The 14,837-nt window shown below is 45.6% G+C and overlaps 1 protein-coding gene across 1 annotated transcript in view; it reads left to right on the forward strand.

Annotated features, from left to right (window-relative positions):
* Positions 1-13,926, forward strand: part of brcc3 (BRCA1/BRCA2-containing complex, subunit 3) — a 25,043-nt gene extending 11,117 nt beyond the window's left edge. Inside the window, exons 5-8 of the mRNA XM_085996481.1 lie at positions 1,107-1,162; positions 2,317-2,448; positions 4,421-4,464; positions 12,196-13,926. Coding sequence (XP_085852607.1) covers positions 1,107-1,162; positions 2,317-2,448; positions 4,421-4,464; positions 12,196-12,347 — 384 coding nt within the window. The 3' untranslated portion in view covers positions 12,348-13,926. The remainder of the gene's footprint in view (positions 1-1,106; positions 1,163-2,316; positions 2,449-4,420; positions 4,465-12,195) is intronic.
* Positions 13,927-14,837: the final 911 nt, after the last annotated feature.

Below are 14,837 nucleotides of genomic sequence, written 5' to 3' on the forward strand. Positions count from 1 at the left end.
AAGTAATTAACTGGCTGTGAAGCATTTTGGAATGCCTTTCACAGCCACTGGATGTCCCAAAGCGCTTTGCAGCCAATGAAGTACAATTTGCGCACAGCAAGCTCCTACAAACAGCAATATGATAATGACCAGATAATCTGTTTTTGTGATGTTGATTGAGGGGTTAATATTGGCCAGGACACCGGGGATAAGTCTCCCGCTCTTCTTCGAAATCCTGCCATGGGATCTTTTACGTCCACCTGAGAGAGCAGACGGGGCCTCGGTTTAACGTCTCATCCGAAAGACGGCACTTCCGACAGTGTAGCACTCCCTCAGCACTGGAGTGTCAGCCTAGATTTTTGTGCTCAAGCCTCTGGAGTGGGACTTGAACCCACTTGAGGCGAAAGTGCTACCCACTGAGCCACAGCTGACGACACGAAAAGCACCATCTAAAAGCAAGTTCTTTTTCTTCTTTCCAGGTGTTGATCGACCTGTAGTGCATTTTTGCTTTTTCTTTATTTGAGTGGCGTCAGAGCTGCGCTGGGGAATATTTTTGCACTCACTGGCAGCAGCAAGTGCTCTTGTGGCAGCTATTGCACAGATTAAAAAGTAGTTCTTTTTGCTTTGCCCCAACATGGCGGCCATAATTCCGAACTAAAAAGTGTACCCTCTACTGCACCAATACAACATTTTCATTTCCCAGGCCAACCCTCCTTGTTGTCTTGATGAGTGTGATTGCCAATTTGTAATAACTTATCAATAGTTTTGTGCTGTAGGCTTAGGTTGTTACTGCTCCAAACTCATTTTACACCCATGACGCTTAGTCGTCAGAGAGGAAAAGACACTTTCAACCCCTCAATCTGGCCTAGATTTGAATACAGGACCATAAAGAGAGAGAGGGCAATTTTCTAACTCGCATTCCAGAACAAGGTTAATTAAAGTCTCTGTTTTCCTGCAAAATCATTACGTTTCCAAGAAGTTAGTGATTAAATTCCACCCAGATTTTGTGGTAGCTGTTACCGTAAAACTACCAGTTTAATTAGCTTCTTGGTTACATTAAGAAGATATTAAAAATTTGCGTGGCATGGTTAAACAGCATATTTTGCCTTTTTCCATGTTTCTTTCAGACTGGCCGAGTTCTCTATACCTGTTTCCAGTCGATTCAAGCGCAGAAAGGTTCTGAGTAAGTATAATGCAGCATACGTAATTCTAGTGAAACATAATGGGGGAGAAATTGGGTGAGTAGCGCCACCTGTTAGCGCCTAAAGAGGCAGTCAGTGGCTGTAGCGCCACTGGCTGCGCCTCCTGCGATATTCAGCAGGGGCGCTAATGGTGACGTTAGCCTGTTGCGCTGCGCCGCCACCGATGACGTCATCGGTGTGCGCAGCGCCCCATTCGCGCTCTGATCGCGATATTTGGTAGCGAACGCCACTGTTGCGCCGTTCGCTACCCGCGCCCGGTTCACGGGGCCTTACTGCGCCGGCAGAGGCGCAAGTTAAGGTGGAGGTACGGGGCGGCCGTTTTTTTCGGCGGCTGCCTGCCAGCACCTCCGTCCCCGGCCTCCAGATTCCCCCCCCCCCCCCCCCCCCCCCCCTCCTCCGCAGCATTGCCGGCTGTTTCCCGAGAGCCCGGCACTTCTCCACAGTGCTGGACTATTTTGTCGGCACTCGCGATCGGGGTTCGCGCTGCTGCAGGCCCCTCCCCCTTAACAATGGGAGGAAGGCCTGCAGTACCGCAGCGTGCCGTACCGCAGCGTGTGGCGCTGCGGCACGTTGCGCTGCGAAATTCACTTTCAGCGCCCTAAGAGGGACGCGGAGCGCCTCGAGCCGCGCCCCGTCTCCCTCTAGGGGCACTGAGGCTGAATATCTGACGATCGCTACTGCTCCGAACACTGCACAAAAATCTGCGCCCAGGCGAACTTGGCGCCAGTTTGGCGCCTCACCCCAATTTCTAGGCCAATGTATACTAAGGACCTTGGTTTGTAATGTGAGGTGATGAATCTTATTATTGTGTGGAAATGTCAAGTGGAAGGAATGGAAAAATCGGAGAGTAGGCCCATCCGTGCATGTGTCCTCGCACTAGTTTTGAAGTAGTTTTCACAGAGTCTTGGAGCTGATTGTTTGCCTTCTCTGCCAGGGGTTGAACTTAGTGTGAGATAACCAATTGGTGGAGAAAACAATTTCAAGTTGGAGACTTGTGCTCAAAATACATAGAAGTTGGTAGGGCTGTAATTTAATCTCTGGGGTCATACAAACATCATAAAGTACTTGAGCTAAGCTGATGGGTTAGGATGTCATGTCACCTGAATGGCATTAACCTTCGATAATTTGGTTACAGGTATGAACGAATAGAAATCCCTATCCACGTAGTGCCACACGAAACCATTGGTAAAGTGTGCCTGGAGTCTGCTGTGGAACTTCCAAAAATTCTTTGTCAGGAGGAGCAGGATGCTTATAGAAGAATTCACAGGTAGAGTAAGAAATGAGATGTAGCTATCAGGATCAGACATTATTTATGTTGTGTGTGTATATACGATCTATTGACCATGAAGTCCTGGAGTTCTGTTGCAACCATTTCATCCGTGGAGTGGGTACATGATCACTGGGGAGAAAGCACTGAGGTCATGCTGTGAAGGAATCTGCATTACAGTGCAGAATAAAGGACTACACTTTATGCCCTCTCCCATGTCATAAAAGTGATTTACGCTATGGATCTGTCAAGCACATTATGGTTCTGTTCATTGGTTTTTATATAAACATTTGTATTTTAGATTTTGTTTTCCTTTTTACAATATTGTTGTGCTTATCAAAATGATGGTGTTAATGCTGGAATGTTAATACTTCTCCCTTTTGGCACCTAATGTCACCATCAAGTACTCCCAAATCAAGTATGACATGGGTCAGATACAGAATAAATTCCCCTGTACTTTGCCCCAACAGTGTGCCAATCCAAGCCTATAAAGAGAACCCTCTACTGCACCAGTGTGACATTTCCCCACATCAGCCATCTACAGGAAACTTTGAGTTTTCCGGAGGCGAACCATCCGGCAAGCTCGAGCCACCGGCAAAAATCAGGAGCCGTTTTTTATTCTTTTCGTTTCTTTTCTTTGCTTTTTTTGAACAGTCAAGCTCTGTAAGGTCTGTAGCTAAGCAACAGCTTCAGCTAGAGACGCTACAGAGACACTTGCTGACTGTTTAGAGGCTGTTGCTAAGCAACAGGGTTTGTTGTTTCAACATTAACTCTGGAGTGTCCGGCAGTTTTGAGGGAACGGCAGCAGCTCGGTCCCGTCGGTGCCGGATAGCACAAAGTTTCCTGTATATGATCTATCTTGGACTGAAATTAGTGCTGAATAAAAATAAATCGGCATCAGATTTAAATTTGAATGTTAGAACCCAAGTTAAATATCTTATGCTACAGATTCAAGCTCACAAGTATGAGGTTGAGACTGCCAAGCCCACTTCATTTAAGACTTTTGATGGCCTTCAGAGAGAGTGAACTTTGACTCCCTCAGAGAGGTGAAAGGACAGCAATCAACTCAGTGGACCACTCGGTCTTTCCCTTCTTCACAATGATCAAGTGCACTGATCCTGGTTCAGTTCCACTTAATTTTTCTTAATTGATGTAATCTGAGCCAATATATATTCCAGAGATACTACGTGCTGGTAACTAGCTCATTACTGTCCACATCAACAAAGCATTTTTCACTCTGAGATTCCTGTGTTTTTAAACAGAATACAGGAAACTGGTTTATCCGGAGGTTCTATGTCCGGAATACTCGATCTAATGGCAAAAATCAGGAGCCGTTTTTTTTTGTTCTCGTTCTTTTTTTTTTCCCAGTCAGGCACTGCAAGGTCTGTAGCTATAGCAACAGCTTCAGTTACAGACGCTTGCAGCTGCAGCCGACTCTTTAGAAGCTGTTGCTAAGCAACAGTGTTTGTTGTCAGATACGGAGATGAAAACCTCCGTATGCTTCAACATTAACTTTGTATGTCCGGCAGTTTTGATAGATCGGCAACACGCCGGTCCCGTCAGTGCCGGATATCACAAAGTTTCCTGTACTTCCATTTGAAGCCATTATTTAGAACCTGTTCTTGTTCTCACACAGTTCATTTGAATACAGTAGCACCACTGTAACCGCTACAGGCATCCGTTTTATTCATATATACACAATCATGAAATATTCCTCCTCCCCTAGAGCAGGAGGCTCAGTTAGTATGTTCCCTCCCCATCCACCTTAAATTTACTTATAGTTTATTGGTGTTCATATTATTGGAAACAGAATAACCGTATTCTGGTGGCTTAGTATATTGTAATGTGGATCCTGCTTCTTTTTTGGTATGATTGAAGTTTGCTAATCTAGTTCACTTTCTTGCTGCCAATAGATTTTTGTACCCAACAGAAGGTTCTCCATACAGCTGTAACTCTTTATCATTTGTTTCAGCCTGACCCATCTGGACCCTATAACCAAGATTCACAATGGATCAGGTAGATAATGGCTCAATGCCTCCACAACCCTTTTATTAAGAAGAAAAATTGCACATTAAGTGGCATAATAGAAGGGTACAGCCAGAGACTTGTGTCTTTGATTCTGGTGGTTGCTGGGCGCACAGAAAGAGTTGGAGAAACAATAATAGGGCGGAGGGAATAATGTGGAAGTCAAAGATTTCCATTTCACAGATTAGCTCTTTTTTTCCCCCCCTTCCTCCCAGTGCAGAGGTATGTTGCAGAGAAGTGTAGAAATAATAGGGTAATAATAGTAGGGGATTTCAACTTCCCCAATAGTAACTGGGATAGTCAGAGTGTGAAAGGCTTCGAGGGTGCGGAATTCTTAAAGTGCATCCAGGAGAGCTTTTTGAGCCAGCATGTAGAAAGTCCTACAAGAGAGGGGGCCATACTGGACCTAATTCTAGGGAATGTAGCCGGGCAAGTGGTAGAAGTGTCGGTAGGAGAGCATTTTTGTGACGGTGACCATAATTTGGTGAGATTTAAGGTAGTCATGGAAAAGGACAAAGATGGACCATAACTAAAGGTTCTAAATTGGGGGAAGGCCGATTTTAATATGATAAGGCAGGATCTGGCCAAAGTGGACTGGGATCAGCTACTTGCAGGAAAATCCACATCAGAGCAGTGGGAGTCTTTCAGAAAGGAAATAGAGAGAGTACAATGCCAACATGTTCCTGTAAAGGTCAAGGGTGGGACCAACAATCCCAGGGAACCCTGGATGTTAAAGGATGTACAAGAATGGATTAGGGAATAAAGGGAGGCTTTTGGCAGATACAAAGGACTAAAAACAGTGGAAGCCCTAGAGGAGTATAGAAAGTGCAGGGGGGTACTTAAAAAAAGAAATTAGGAGAGCGAAGAGGGGGCATGAAAAAACACTGGCGGGCAAAATAAAGGAACATCCCAAGGTGTTTTACAAGTATATTAAGGACAAGAGGATAACCAGGGAAAGAGTAGGGCCCATTAGGGACCAAAGTGGCAATCTGTGTGTAGAGCCGGATGTGGGTGAGGTTTTAAATGAATATTTTGCATCTGTGTTCACTATGGAGAAGGACGATGTAGGCATAGAAATCAGGCAGGGGGATTGTGATCTACTTGAACAAATTAGTATTGAGAGGGAGGAGGTACTAGTGGTTTTAGCGGGCTTAAAAGTGGATAAATCCCCAGGCCCAGACGAGATGTATCCCAGGCTGCTGTGTGAGGCAAGAGAGGAGATTGCAGGGGCTCTGACACAAATTTTCAGATCCTCTTTGGCCACAGGGGAAGTGTCGGAGGACTGGAGGACAGCTAACGTGGTACCATTATACAAGAAGGGTAGTAGGGATAAACCAGGGAATTACAGGCCAGTGAGCCTAACATCAGTGGTAGGGAAATTATTGGAAAAAATTCTGAGGGACAGAATTAGTCTCCACTTGGAGAGGCAAGGATTAATCAAGGATAGTCAGCATAGCTTTGTCAGGGGGAGGTCATGTCTAAAAAATTTGATTGAATTTTCGAGGGGGTGACTAGGTGCGTGGATGAGGGTAGTGCAGTTGATGTAGTCCACATGGACTTCAGTAAGGCTTTTTGACAAAGTCCCACATGGGAGACTGGTCAAGAAGGTAAGAGCCCATGGGATCCAGGGCAATTTGACACATTGGATCCAAAATTGGCTTAGTGGCAGGAGGCAGATGGTGATGGTCGAAGGTTGTTTCTGTGACTGGAAGCCTGTGTCCAGTGGTGTACTGCAGGGATCGGTGCTGGGTCCTTTGCTGTTTGTAGTGTACATTAATGATTTAGATATGAATGTAGGAGGTATGATCAGTAAGTTCGCAGATGACACAAAAATTGGTGGAGTGGTAAATAGCAAGGAGGGAAGCCTCAGGCTGCAGGACGATATAGACGGGTTGGTCAGATGGGCAGAACAATGGCAAATGGAATTTAACCCTGAAAAGTGTGAGGTGATGCATTTTGGGAGGATTAACAAGGCATGGGAATACACAATGAATGGTAGGACCCTAGGAAGGACGGAGGATCAGAGGGATCTTGGTGTGCATGTACATAGATCCCTGAAGGCAGCAGGACAGGTAGATAAGGTGGTTAAAAAGGCATATGGGATACTTGCCTTCATTAGCCGAGGCATAGAATATAAGAGCAGGGAGGTTATGATGGAGCTGTACAAAACGCTAGTTAGGCCACAGATGGAATACTGTGTGCAGTTCTGGTCGCCACACTATAGGAGGGATGAGATTGCTTTGGAGAGGGTGCAGAGGAGATTCACCAGGATGTTACCTGGGCTGGAGCGCTTCAGCCATGAGGAGAGACTGGACAGGCTGGGGTTGTTTTCCTTAGAGCAGAGAAGGCTGAGGGGGGACCTGATTGAGGTGTACAAAATTATGAGGGGCATAGATAGGAACTTTTCCCCTTAATAGAGGGGTCAATAACCAGGGGGCATAGTTTCAAGGCAAGGGGCAGGAGGTTTAGAGGGGATTTGAGGAAAAACTTTTTCACCCAGAGGGTGGTTGGAATCTGGAACTCACTGCCTGAAAGGGTGGTAGAGGCAGGAACCCTCACAACATTCAAGAAGCATTTAGATGAGCACTTGAAACGCCATAGCGTACAAGGCTACGGACCAAGTGTTGGAAAATGGGATTAGAATAGATGCGGCTTGATGGCCGGCGCAGACCCGATGGGCCGAAGGGCCTCTTTCTGTGCTGTATAACTCTGGCCTTGGTTTTCATTGGGCCATTAGGCGGGTTTTTAGGCGTGCGGGGGGTTAAAATCGCAAAACCTAGGGGTCGCGACCCCCCCCCTCCCGGCCTGGTTCCCGCCTCCACGCCATTTTAACGTAGGTGTGTTTGATTGACCCGAATCAGTCCCGCCTGCAACAGTCCTGTTGCAGGCGGGACTGGTCTTTAGGGTTTTTAAGCAGCACTGATTGGCCTTTATAATTCCATTTTAACAGGCCCTTGCCTGTTTAACCCTTTTCCCACACAAAACGCGCCTGGTGGGGATGACGCCTGTGAAACCTGGCGTGAACACTGTTGGCTTGCTGACTATCAGCTGCAGGTCCAACATTAAAGAGGATATTTGATCAGTCATCATTTGCAGGTGGTAGGACTTTGTTGTCTCAGGCCTGGGGGAAATTTTAGAAGGCATAACCACAGCTGTGGAAGGTTGGAGCCTCACACACTTCTCCATTGTGACCTCCTGCGAGACCCCTCTTGCCACCCTCACTCAGCGCTTCCTCAACTGAGGAACCTACCAGATGCATGGGAGGCTTTTTTTCCCTTCCCCTCTTGGCATTAGAGGACCTCCAGCCCCATTTGCGAAATGACACATGCCACAACTGCAGAAGTTGCCATCAGAAATTTTATTTACAATAACCAACTGATGGCATTTTTAAAATAAACACATTTCACCCAAGTGACTACCCTTGTGACTATTAGTGCTTTATTTTCCTCTTACGCGTGCTCCTACGTAGTGGTTCCCCTGTGGCTTCAGCAGATGTGGAGGCCCCTTGCTCACTTTGCTGCTGCTCCTGTCTCGACACCTTTGGTGGGCGTCCTCTGGGATGGCGAGCCTGTGAGGGCTCGCCAGCAGTCTGCTGCTCCTGCGGCTGTGCAGGGGTTGAGACCTCTATCTCCGTTGGGTGTGGACTCCGGCGGGGCTCTGACCGAGGGCTCTGCAGTGGCATGGAAGTGTGAATGCTTGGAGAGGAGCCCCCACTTCCTTGAGGTCTGCCACCAACCTCCCTCTCATGGGTCAGGTCCCCCTCAGTGCCTGCAAGTGGCTTGACAGCAGCTTGCTGCACATCAGGGGGGCCATGGGGACCCGTTTCTACAATGGCAGTCCTACTCAGAGGGCCGGCCATGAAGGTCTGGTTTCTCTGTTCAATAGCTGACCATCGCTCCTTCAGAGATGTCAGTCTATTCTGAACACTCACCATGTTTTCAACACTCTGGCAACTTAGCTCCTCCATGGCCGTAGCCATCCTCTCCTCTACTGTAGCCATCCTTTCCACGGAGGTTGTCATCCTTTCCGTGGTGATGCGTTCATGCGCCAATGACTCCACAAAGGCTCTGCCCATGTTCGCTATGGACTCCTCCATTTGCTCCACACTCGCAGCGACCCTAGAGACAAAACCTGCCAGAGACTCCTGCATCTGTGCCTGGAGTTCCATCACCTCTGATCTTACGGGTGGACCCAGAGGCAGAGGGTCGACATGCAGCTGAGCCGAGCTGGCAGAGTCCTGCGCCCTCCGACGAGGACTCTCCACTGCTGTCCCTGTCTCCACAATCTGCTGATGCTCACTTGTGAGCTGTGATACACCAGGTGACAACTCTACTCTATGTCCCGAAGGTCCCACCGAGGTGTGAGTGTCTGTGCTGGTACTGGGTGCGCTTATTGCTGATGACGCTGCGCCCTCAGAGGTTGCAGATTCCTCTGAGGAGTCTGGCTGCTCAGGCTCTTCCTCCTGCACCGTGGGGATGGGGGCTCTCGATGGTCCTGTGGGGGAGTCAAGGAAAAAGTTAGAGATGTGATGCCAAGGTTACATGCACATTGCATTCTGCAGATGATCATAAGTCCATATGATGTAGCTTCAGAATCATTATCAGCGACTCATGCAATGCCAGAGAGATGGAAAACTATTCTGTCACCAGCTTGCGGGGATGCTCCTGCCTGTCCTTCCCCAACGTCCACATCTCGGTCAGCCCCGGCAATCTCCAGGACGCCTTCCTCCCAGGGGGTGAGCTGGGCTAATGAGGGCGGCCCTCCTCCTGTCCTGGCTCGCTCCCTCCTGTTGTGAGCTCTCTTTTCCTGCAATGAGGGAGACAAGTGGAGGTTGAGTGAGAATGAAGGAGTGAGTGCAGAGATTGCATAGCATAATACTTAGAAGGAGACAAAGATGGAGTGAGGTTGCAAGACCAAGGGCCCTCCCTGTGTGTTGTCAGTTGTGGCCAAAGCATCAGAGTGAGAGGGAGTGTGAGGGCTGCATGGTGGAATAGTTCTGTGAATGTGAGCATAGAGAGAGAGGGAATGGGTAAGGGTGCATGGATGTGAGTGTCTAGTGGGATGTGCAGGAAGAGATTGCTAAAGCTGAGTGCTGGTGAGGAAAGGCAATGGGGATCAGATTGAGGGTGATGGAAACATCATAGAGTACTTACTTTTCCAGTGCGAAGAAGGTCATGGAATCTTTTCCTGCACTGCAACCACGTTCTTTGTGTTAGCCCCAAGGAGTTGACTTGACCTGCCACCTCTAGCCACACAGTCTTGGTCTGGCTGGGAGGCCTCTTCCTCCCTGAAGAAGGGAAGAGGACCTCCCTGTGGGCCCTAGCACCATCCAGTAATGCCTGTAGTGAAGCCTCATCAAATTTGGGCGTAGATCTGGCCCTCCCGCTGGCCGTTCCTCCTGCAGGCTCCTGTGCCATCTTAATGTGGAAGGTTGGAAGCCTGCAGAGGAAGCAAGACTTGCTGTGAACCTTAAAAGCAGCAGCAATGTTGACGTCCTATTCTGCGACTTTCTGATTGGAAATACTCAATTGCCAAGGCTTCCCGCACGCTGGAAATCAATTGGCCAATTGTGTTAAATTTGCATCAATCTCACAGACCCATTTACAATCGTGTCGGAATCACTAAATTCGAGGAAACCGCCAATTCCCCGCACCTGAATGAAAATCAATCCCTCTGACTCTATGCAGGGAGGATAATTAACTTCTATATAGAAGAGACAAAATTACAGACAACATCACTGAGAGAGATGATGTTTAAAGCTTTGCCGCTGGTATTCCTTGAGTACTTATTCATAGTGTTCACAAACATGTACAGCGCTAAGTTTAAGTGCAACTCGAAGGATTAATGCTGCCATAAGCAGACATTTTTTTTTTAAATTGAGGAAACTTTTAGGATACTGCTGTGAGGCTGCCTGATTTGCTGTGACATGGAAAGTTTTACAGTGTTTCTCTGCAATATGATTGGAGCATGTATGGAGCTAGGCCACAGATACACAGGTAGTGTATGTCACATTACAGTTGTAGAATTATAGCTGATAGATAGAACTGGTGGCTCTAGGTCAAAGAGTGGAGTTGTGAAAGCACACATGTTCTGTGGGATTTGCCACCCTGAGCTAGGGCTCATTGTTAACTGTTTGAACGTGTGCCTGTCGACCATTATTGGGTATGCTTTCTTTACTGTTGGTTAACTTCTTACCTGAATACTGTTGTTGGTGCAAAGTGATTATAGTGAACAAAGCTAATCCTTTCTTTGAGTGCTCAGCGTTTCTAAATGGGGCGAAGGGGAAGAGTGCCCTTGTACTTGGGGAGGTGGGGGAAAAGTGCCTGTATACTGTATGGAAGACAGCAATAGAGTCTCTGAGTGGAAGAGAAGGGGAAATTTTGTTTAGGTAGCTAAAAAATTCAACATTTACTAGGGTATCATCCCCCCAGAAATGCATATGCTAATAGCTGCAGGAGGGGTTGGGTCAGCATTTGGAAAGAGTATGCACAATTCTAAATTTGCTGCCTATAGTGAGTTTGAATTTGTGGAGCTCGTGCAGTGTTGGAGAAGTTGAGCGTAGCGGTAACAAAGGCCTGGATTGGGGTTTCACTGGAGGTCGGGGTGATGAGATAGGGACAGACGTAGGCAATGTTACCTGGGCAGAAATAGGTACTTTTGGTGATGGACGAGATGTGGAATGCGAGGGTGATCTAAGATTGTGCACCATAGGGTGCATAACCTGTGCGATGTGAAACATGATATTTTTCCACACGCAAATTGATTCAGTAGATTTTTTTTTTTAAAGGGTAACATTACAGAAGTTAGCTTTAAGTTAGTTTAAAATGGAAAAGAAAGTTGCCAAATCTGTTAGGAAAAACCTGACATCTAGCTAACTTTCTCACTCTCTGGATATACAGGAAACTTTTTTTTATCCGGCACGGGCGGGACCGACGTGGTGCCGGTTCATCAAAAATTCCAGATAACCAAACGCTATAGTAAAAGATAGGGAGCTGAGAGCTCCGTATAAAGCAACAAACCCTGTTGCTTAGCAACAACTGTAGACCAATGAACACAAGTTTCAAACGTCTCTGTAGCTTAGCAACAGCTGCAGCCACACCCTTGCACAGCACAGATGGAAGAAGGCAAATACCAATATGAAGTAAAACCTACTCCTGAACGTAGCCGGTTAACTGAGATTTCTGGTTATTTAGGTGCCGGTAAATCGAAAGTTTCCTGTATGCATCTGAAACTGGGAATTCAGCTGCTCAGAAACAGACCTCTTATTAAATAAATCCCAACGCTTGAATTAAAAGAGGGAAAAAAAGGACAGGAAGGAAGTGTCTGATCCTAAAATAGAGGCAATTTCTGTCCTACCCTGCAGTAATATTCTCATTGAATATGTAAAATTATTGATCCAATTAAAAATGAATGATTGGGTACAAGGCATTACTGTGAATGAGCTCTTTGCCTCGGGTATATATTTGCCTAGATATGAGCAAATCACCGAGTAGGTGTAATTCTGAATATTTTTAATAAGGTGAGCTAGATTCAGGGTTTGGCGTACTTTACCCTAGAGTTTCATTTGTAGTATTTATTTGCTCTGAATTAATTACACATCTTTGGATTCAACTGTTTTATATTTTGGGTACAAAGGTATACACTTATGGGGAATAAGCCCAATATGGTTTGAGAATTTTTAAAATTCCTTGACTGGAAATATTTGCCTTTTCATTTCTCTAGTTTTCACAAAGAATCTGTGCAGCCAGATGTCGTCCATTAGCGGTCCTCTGCTACAGTGGCTGGAGGATCGTCTAGATCAGAACAAACAGCACATCCTGGAACTTCAGCGGGAGAAGGAACAGCTCCTCCAGGAACTAGCGGTCCTAAAGTGAAAGGAATTGTAGGAGCTGAGGGAAGAGGAAATCGTGCACAGATTATTCTTGTGTTACTGATGAGCAAGGAAGCTATTGGACTGCAGCAGAGCTGTGTAGCCAAGCTTTCATGTCATGTTTAAGACCCCTCTCTCACTTTATTGCCCTTGATCTTACATGCCTATCAAGCCAGTCTTATGCCCAAACAAATGGAAGCAAGCACATTGCAGCTTTGGTTGGCTTTTGCGCCAAAGGGGGATTGTTCTAGTCATTGCTGGATCTAGGAGTCCATATTTCAGGAGTCTAGCACTGGAATCAGTGGCTCGATTTACATGAAGTTGTTGCACAGACAAGTTTGCTATCATTCTTTCAATTGCACGATGTGATGGTAGAAGTTGGTTTAACCAATATTACTTATCAAGACCAGGGAATTTGTTGACTACATGATAAATCTGTCAACAAAAAAAATGGCTGCTTGTGTTTTTATTTGTGCATAATGGAAACTGGAAGTTCGGAACAGCTATTAGCCATTAGATGGTCTGATTTTTTTTTTTAATACATGCCAGATGTTGGAAAATTCAAGAACTGGCGGATACTGGAGAACACATCAGCTATATCTAAAGAGGTTAGACAGTTTATTTCTCATTATTCACACTGACTGGAATTGGTGAGTAAAATGGAGAAAATCCTGTGCGTAAACTACTTTCTTCTCAACTTCAGATATATTTAGGATGCTTTGACATTTAGAGCAGAGTATCAGCACATCACCAGTCTGCATTATATTGACTAATTTCTCAACACTTTGGACCTTTTCTATAACATCTGATTGGATCATTAACTTGGACAAACAGCATGTCCTGGAACTTCAACAAGAGAAGCAACAGCTTTTCCAGGAACTAGCTGCTCTAAAGGGAAAGGAATTATAGGAGCTGTGGGAAGAGGGACAGGTTTTGCATACAGATCACTCTTCTGTTACTGATGAGAAGGGAAGCTATTGAACTGCAACAAAGCTATGTAGCTTGACTTGATTGAACACGGGTGACAGCCCCGCCTTACAATCTTCTATCTTGTCTATTTTACTGCTTAAACAACCTTTGATTTCTTAGTCTAAGGCACAGTTTGAATTACCATTTTCACTCGGCTCTGTTTAATGGTATCCGAGCTGGATCTGAATATATTTGACTACTAATATACATCTGGTGAGCTGTTAAACTGATACAGGACCAACAGCCACAATCCAGTTTGAAATGTACTGTGGGTCTCTATAGGGTTTGAATTAATACTTTGTAGAACTAGTTCAACCATCTCCCACGGTGACCTGTGCCGCACTTCTTGGCAGATTGTAGTTTCCACGGATAATAAAAGTTTTGGCTTGCATACTGCCATTGTATTTGCATCTATGTAAGTTGAAAGGTACTAACTGCCCATCTGTGACTTCTGGTAAAGTACACTGACCTCTGCAGATAAACCAAAGCAGCCTTGTAGATATGCACTGATGTGGGTATTAGTAAAATTAGACATTTGTATTTAAGCATCTACAATGTAATTTGTAATTAAACAGTATTAAGAATAAAACCTGCTTTCTACTGATCTGCAATAACTGATATCAAAGCATTTTCTGACTTAAATATTTTGCATCTGTACATATTTATTGAATCTTAAAAAGACGTGTCTGAGGCATGTAAAAAAATCAAAATTTGATTCATTCATCATAAATCGCTTGTCTTGAAAAGGGTGAGGCCGAGAGCAGAGCACGAGAAAAGGGTGGTCTGTGAGCAATGTGCTCCCTAATTTTTTTTCGGTGCGCAGCCCATTCAGTTTCATGCATGTGCAAAATTTACCATCGGAAAAGTCAGTCCCACGCAGCAGAGAGCTGCGCGGCCATGCAGCTTAGAGGAAATGTTGTCTGTGAGGGGCACGGGAGTAAAATCGCAAAGTGACGTGACAGCACAAGGAGGGGCAGTGGCAGGGGTAAGTTACAGGTAAATAATTTATAACTTAAAATCAAGTAATTAGTGAAAAAACTAAAAAATGTAAACTAAGTTGATTAAATGTGTAAACTTTAATTAAATAAATAAAACAAACCAGGTTAGATAGGGATGGGAGTGCAGGAGATGTGCTGCAACTGCAGCATATGGGAGTTTGTGGAGAGCATTGTGATCACTTTGGGTGGAGCTAAGAAACAACAAGGGACAGAAAACACTGGTGGGAGTAGTTTATAGGCCAGCTAACAGTAGTTGTAGGGCCGGGCACAGTATAAATTAGAGGTGGATGTTGATGCGCCTCAATAACTTCAAGACTCAAAGTTAACTGAATAAAACAAGGCTTTTATTAGCAAAGAAAGATGCCTGTGTCTTCACCTAACGTTCTGCTGCAAGACAAGCCTGGGCTTGTCTTAAGTAGGGCCAGGTATGGGCGGAGCCGACACATCCAATGGGGAGAAAGGGGGCAGTGCACTATATACAATACAAGGTAAAACACCGGAGCAGGCAATACAATATATGTAGTTAA

The sequence above is a fragment of the Somniosus microcephalus genome, chromosome 1 (assembly GCF_052327205.1).
Source record: "Somniosus microcephalus isolate GS21.2 chromosome 1, FLI_Smic_1.0, whole genome shotgun sequence".
NCBI classification, from domain to species: Eukaryota; Metazoa; Chordata; class Chondrichthyes; order Squaliformes; family Somniosidae; genus Somniosus; species Somniosus microcephalus.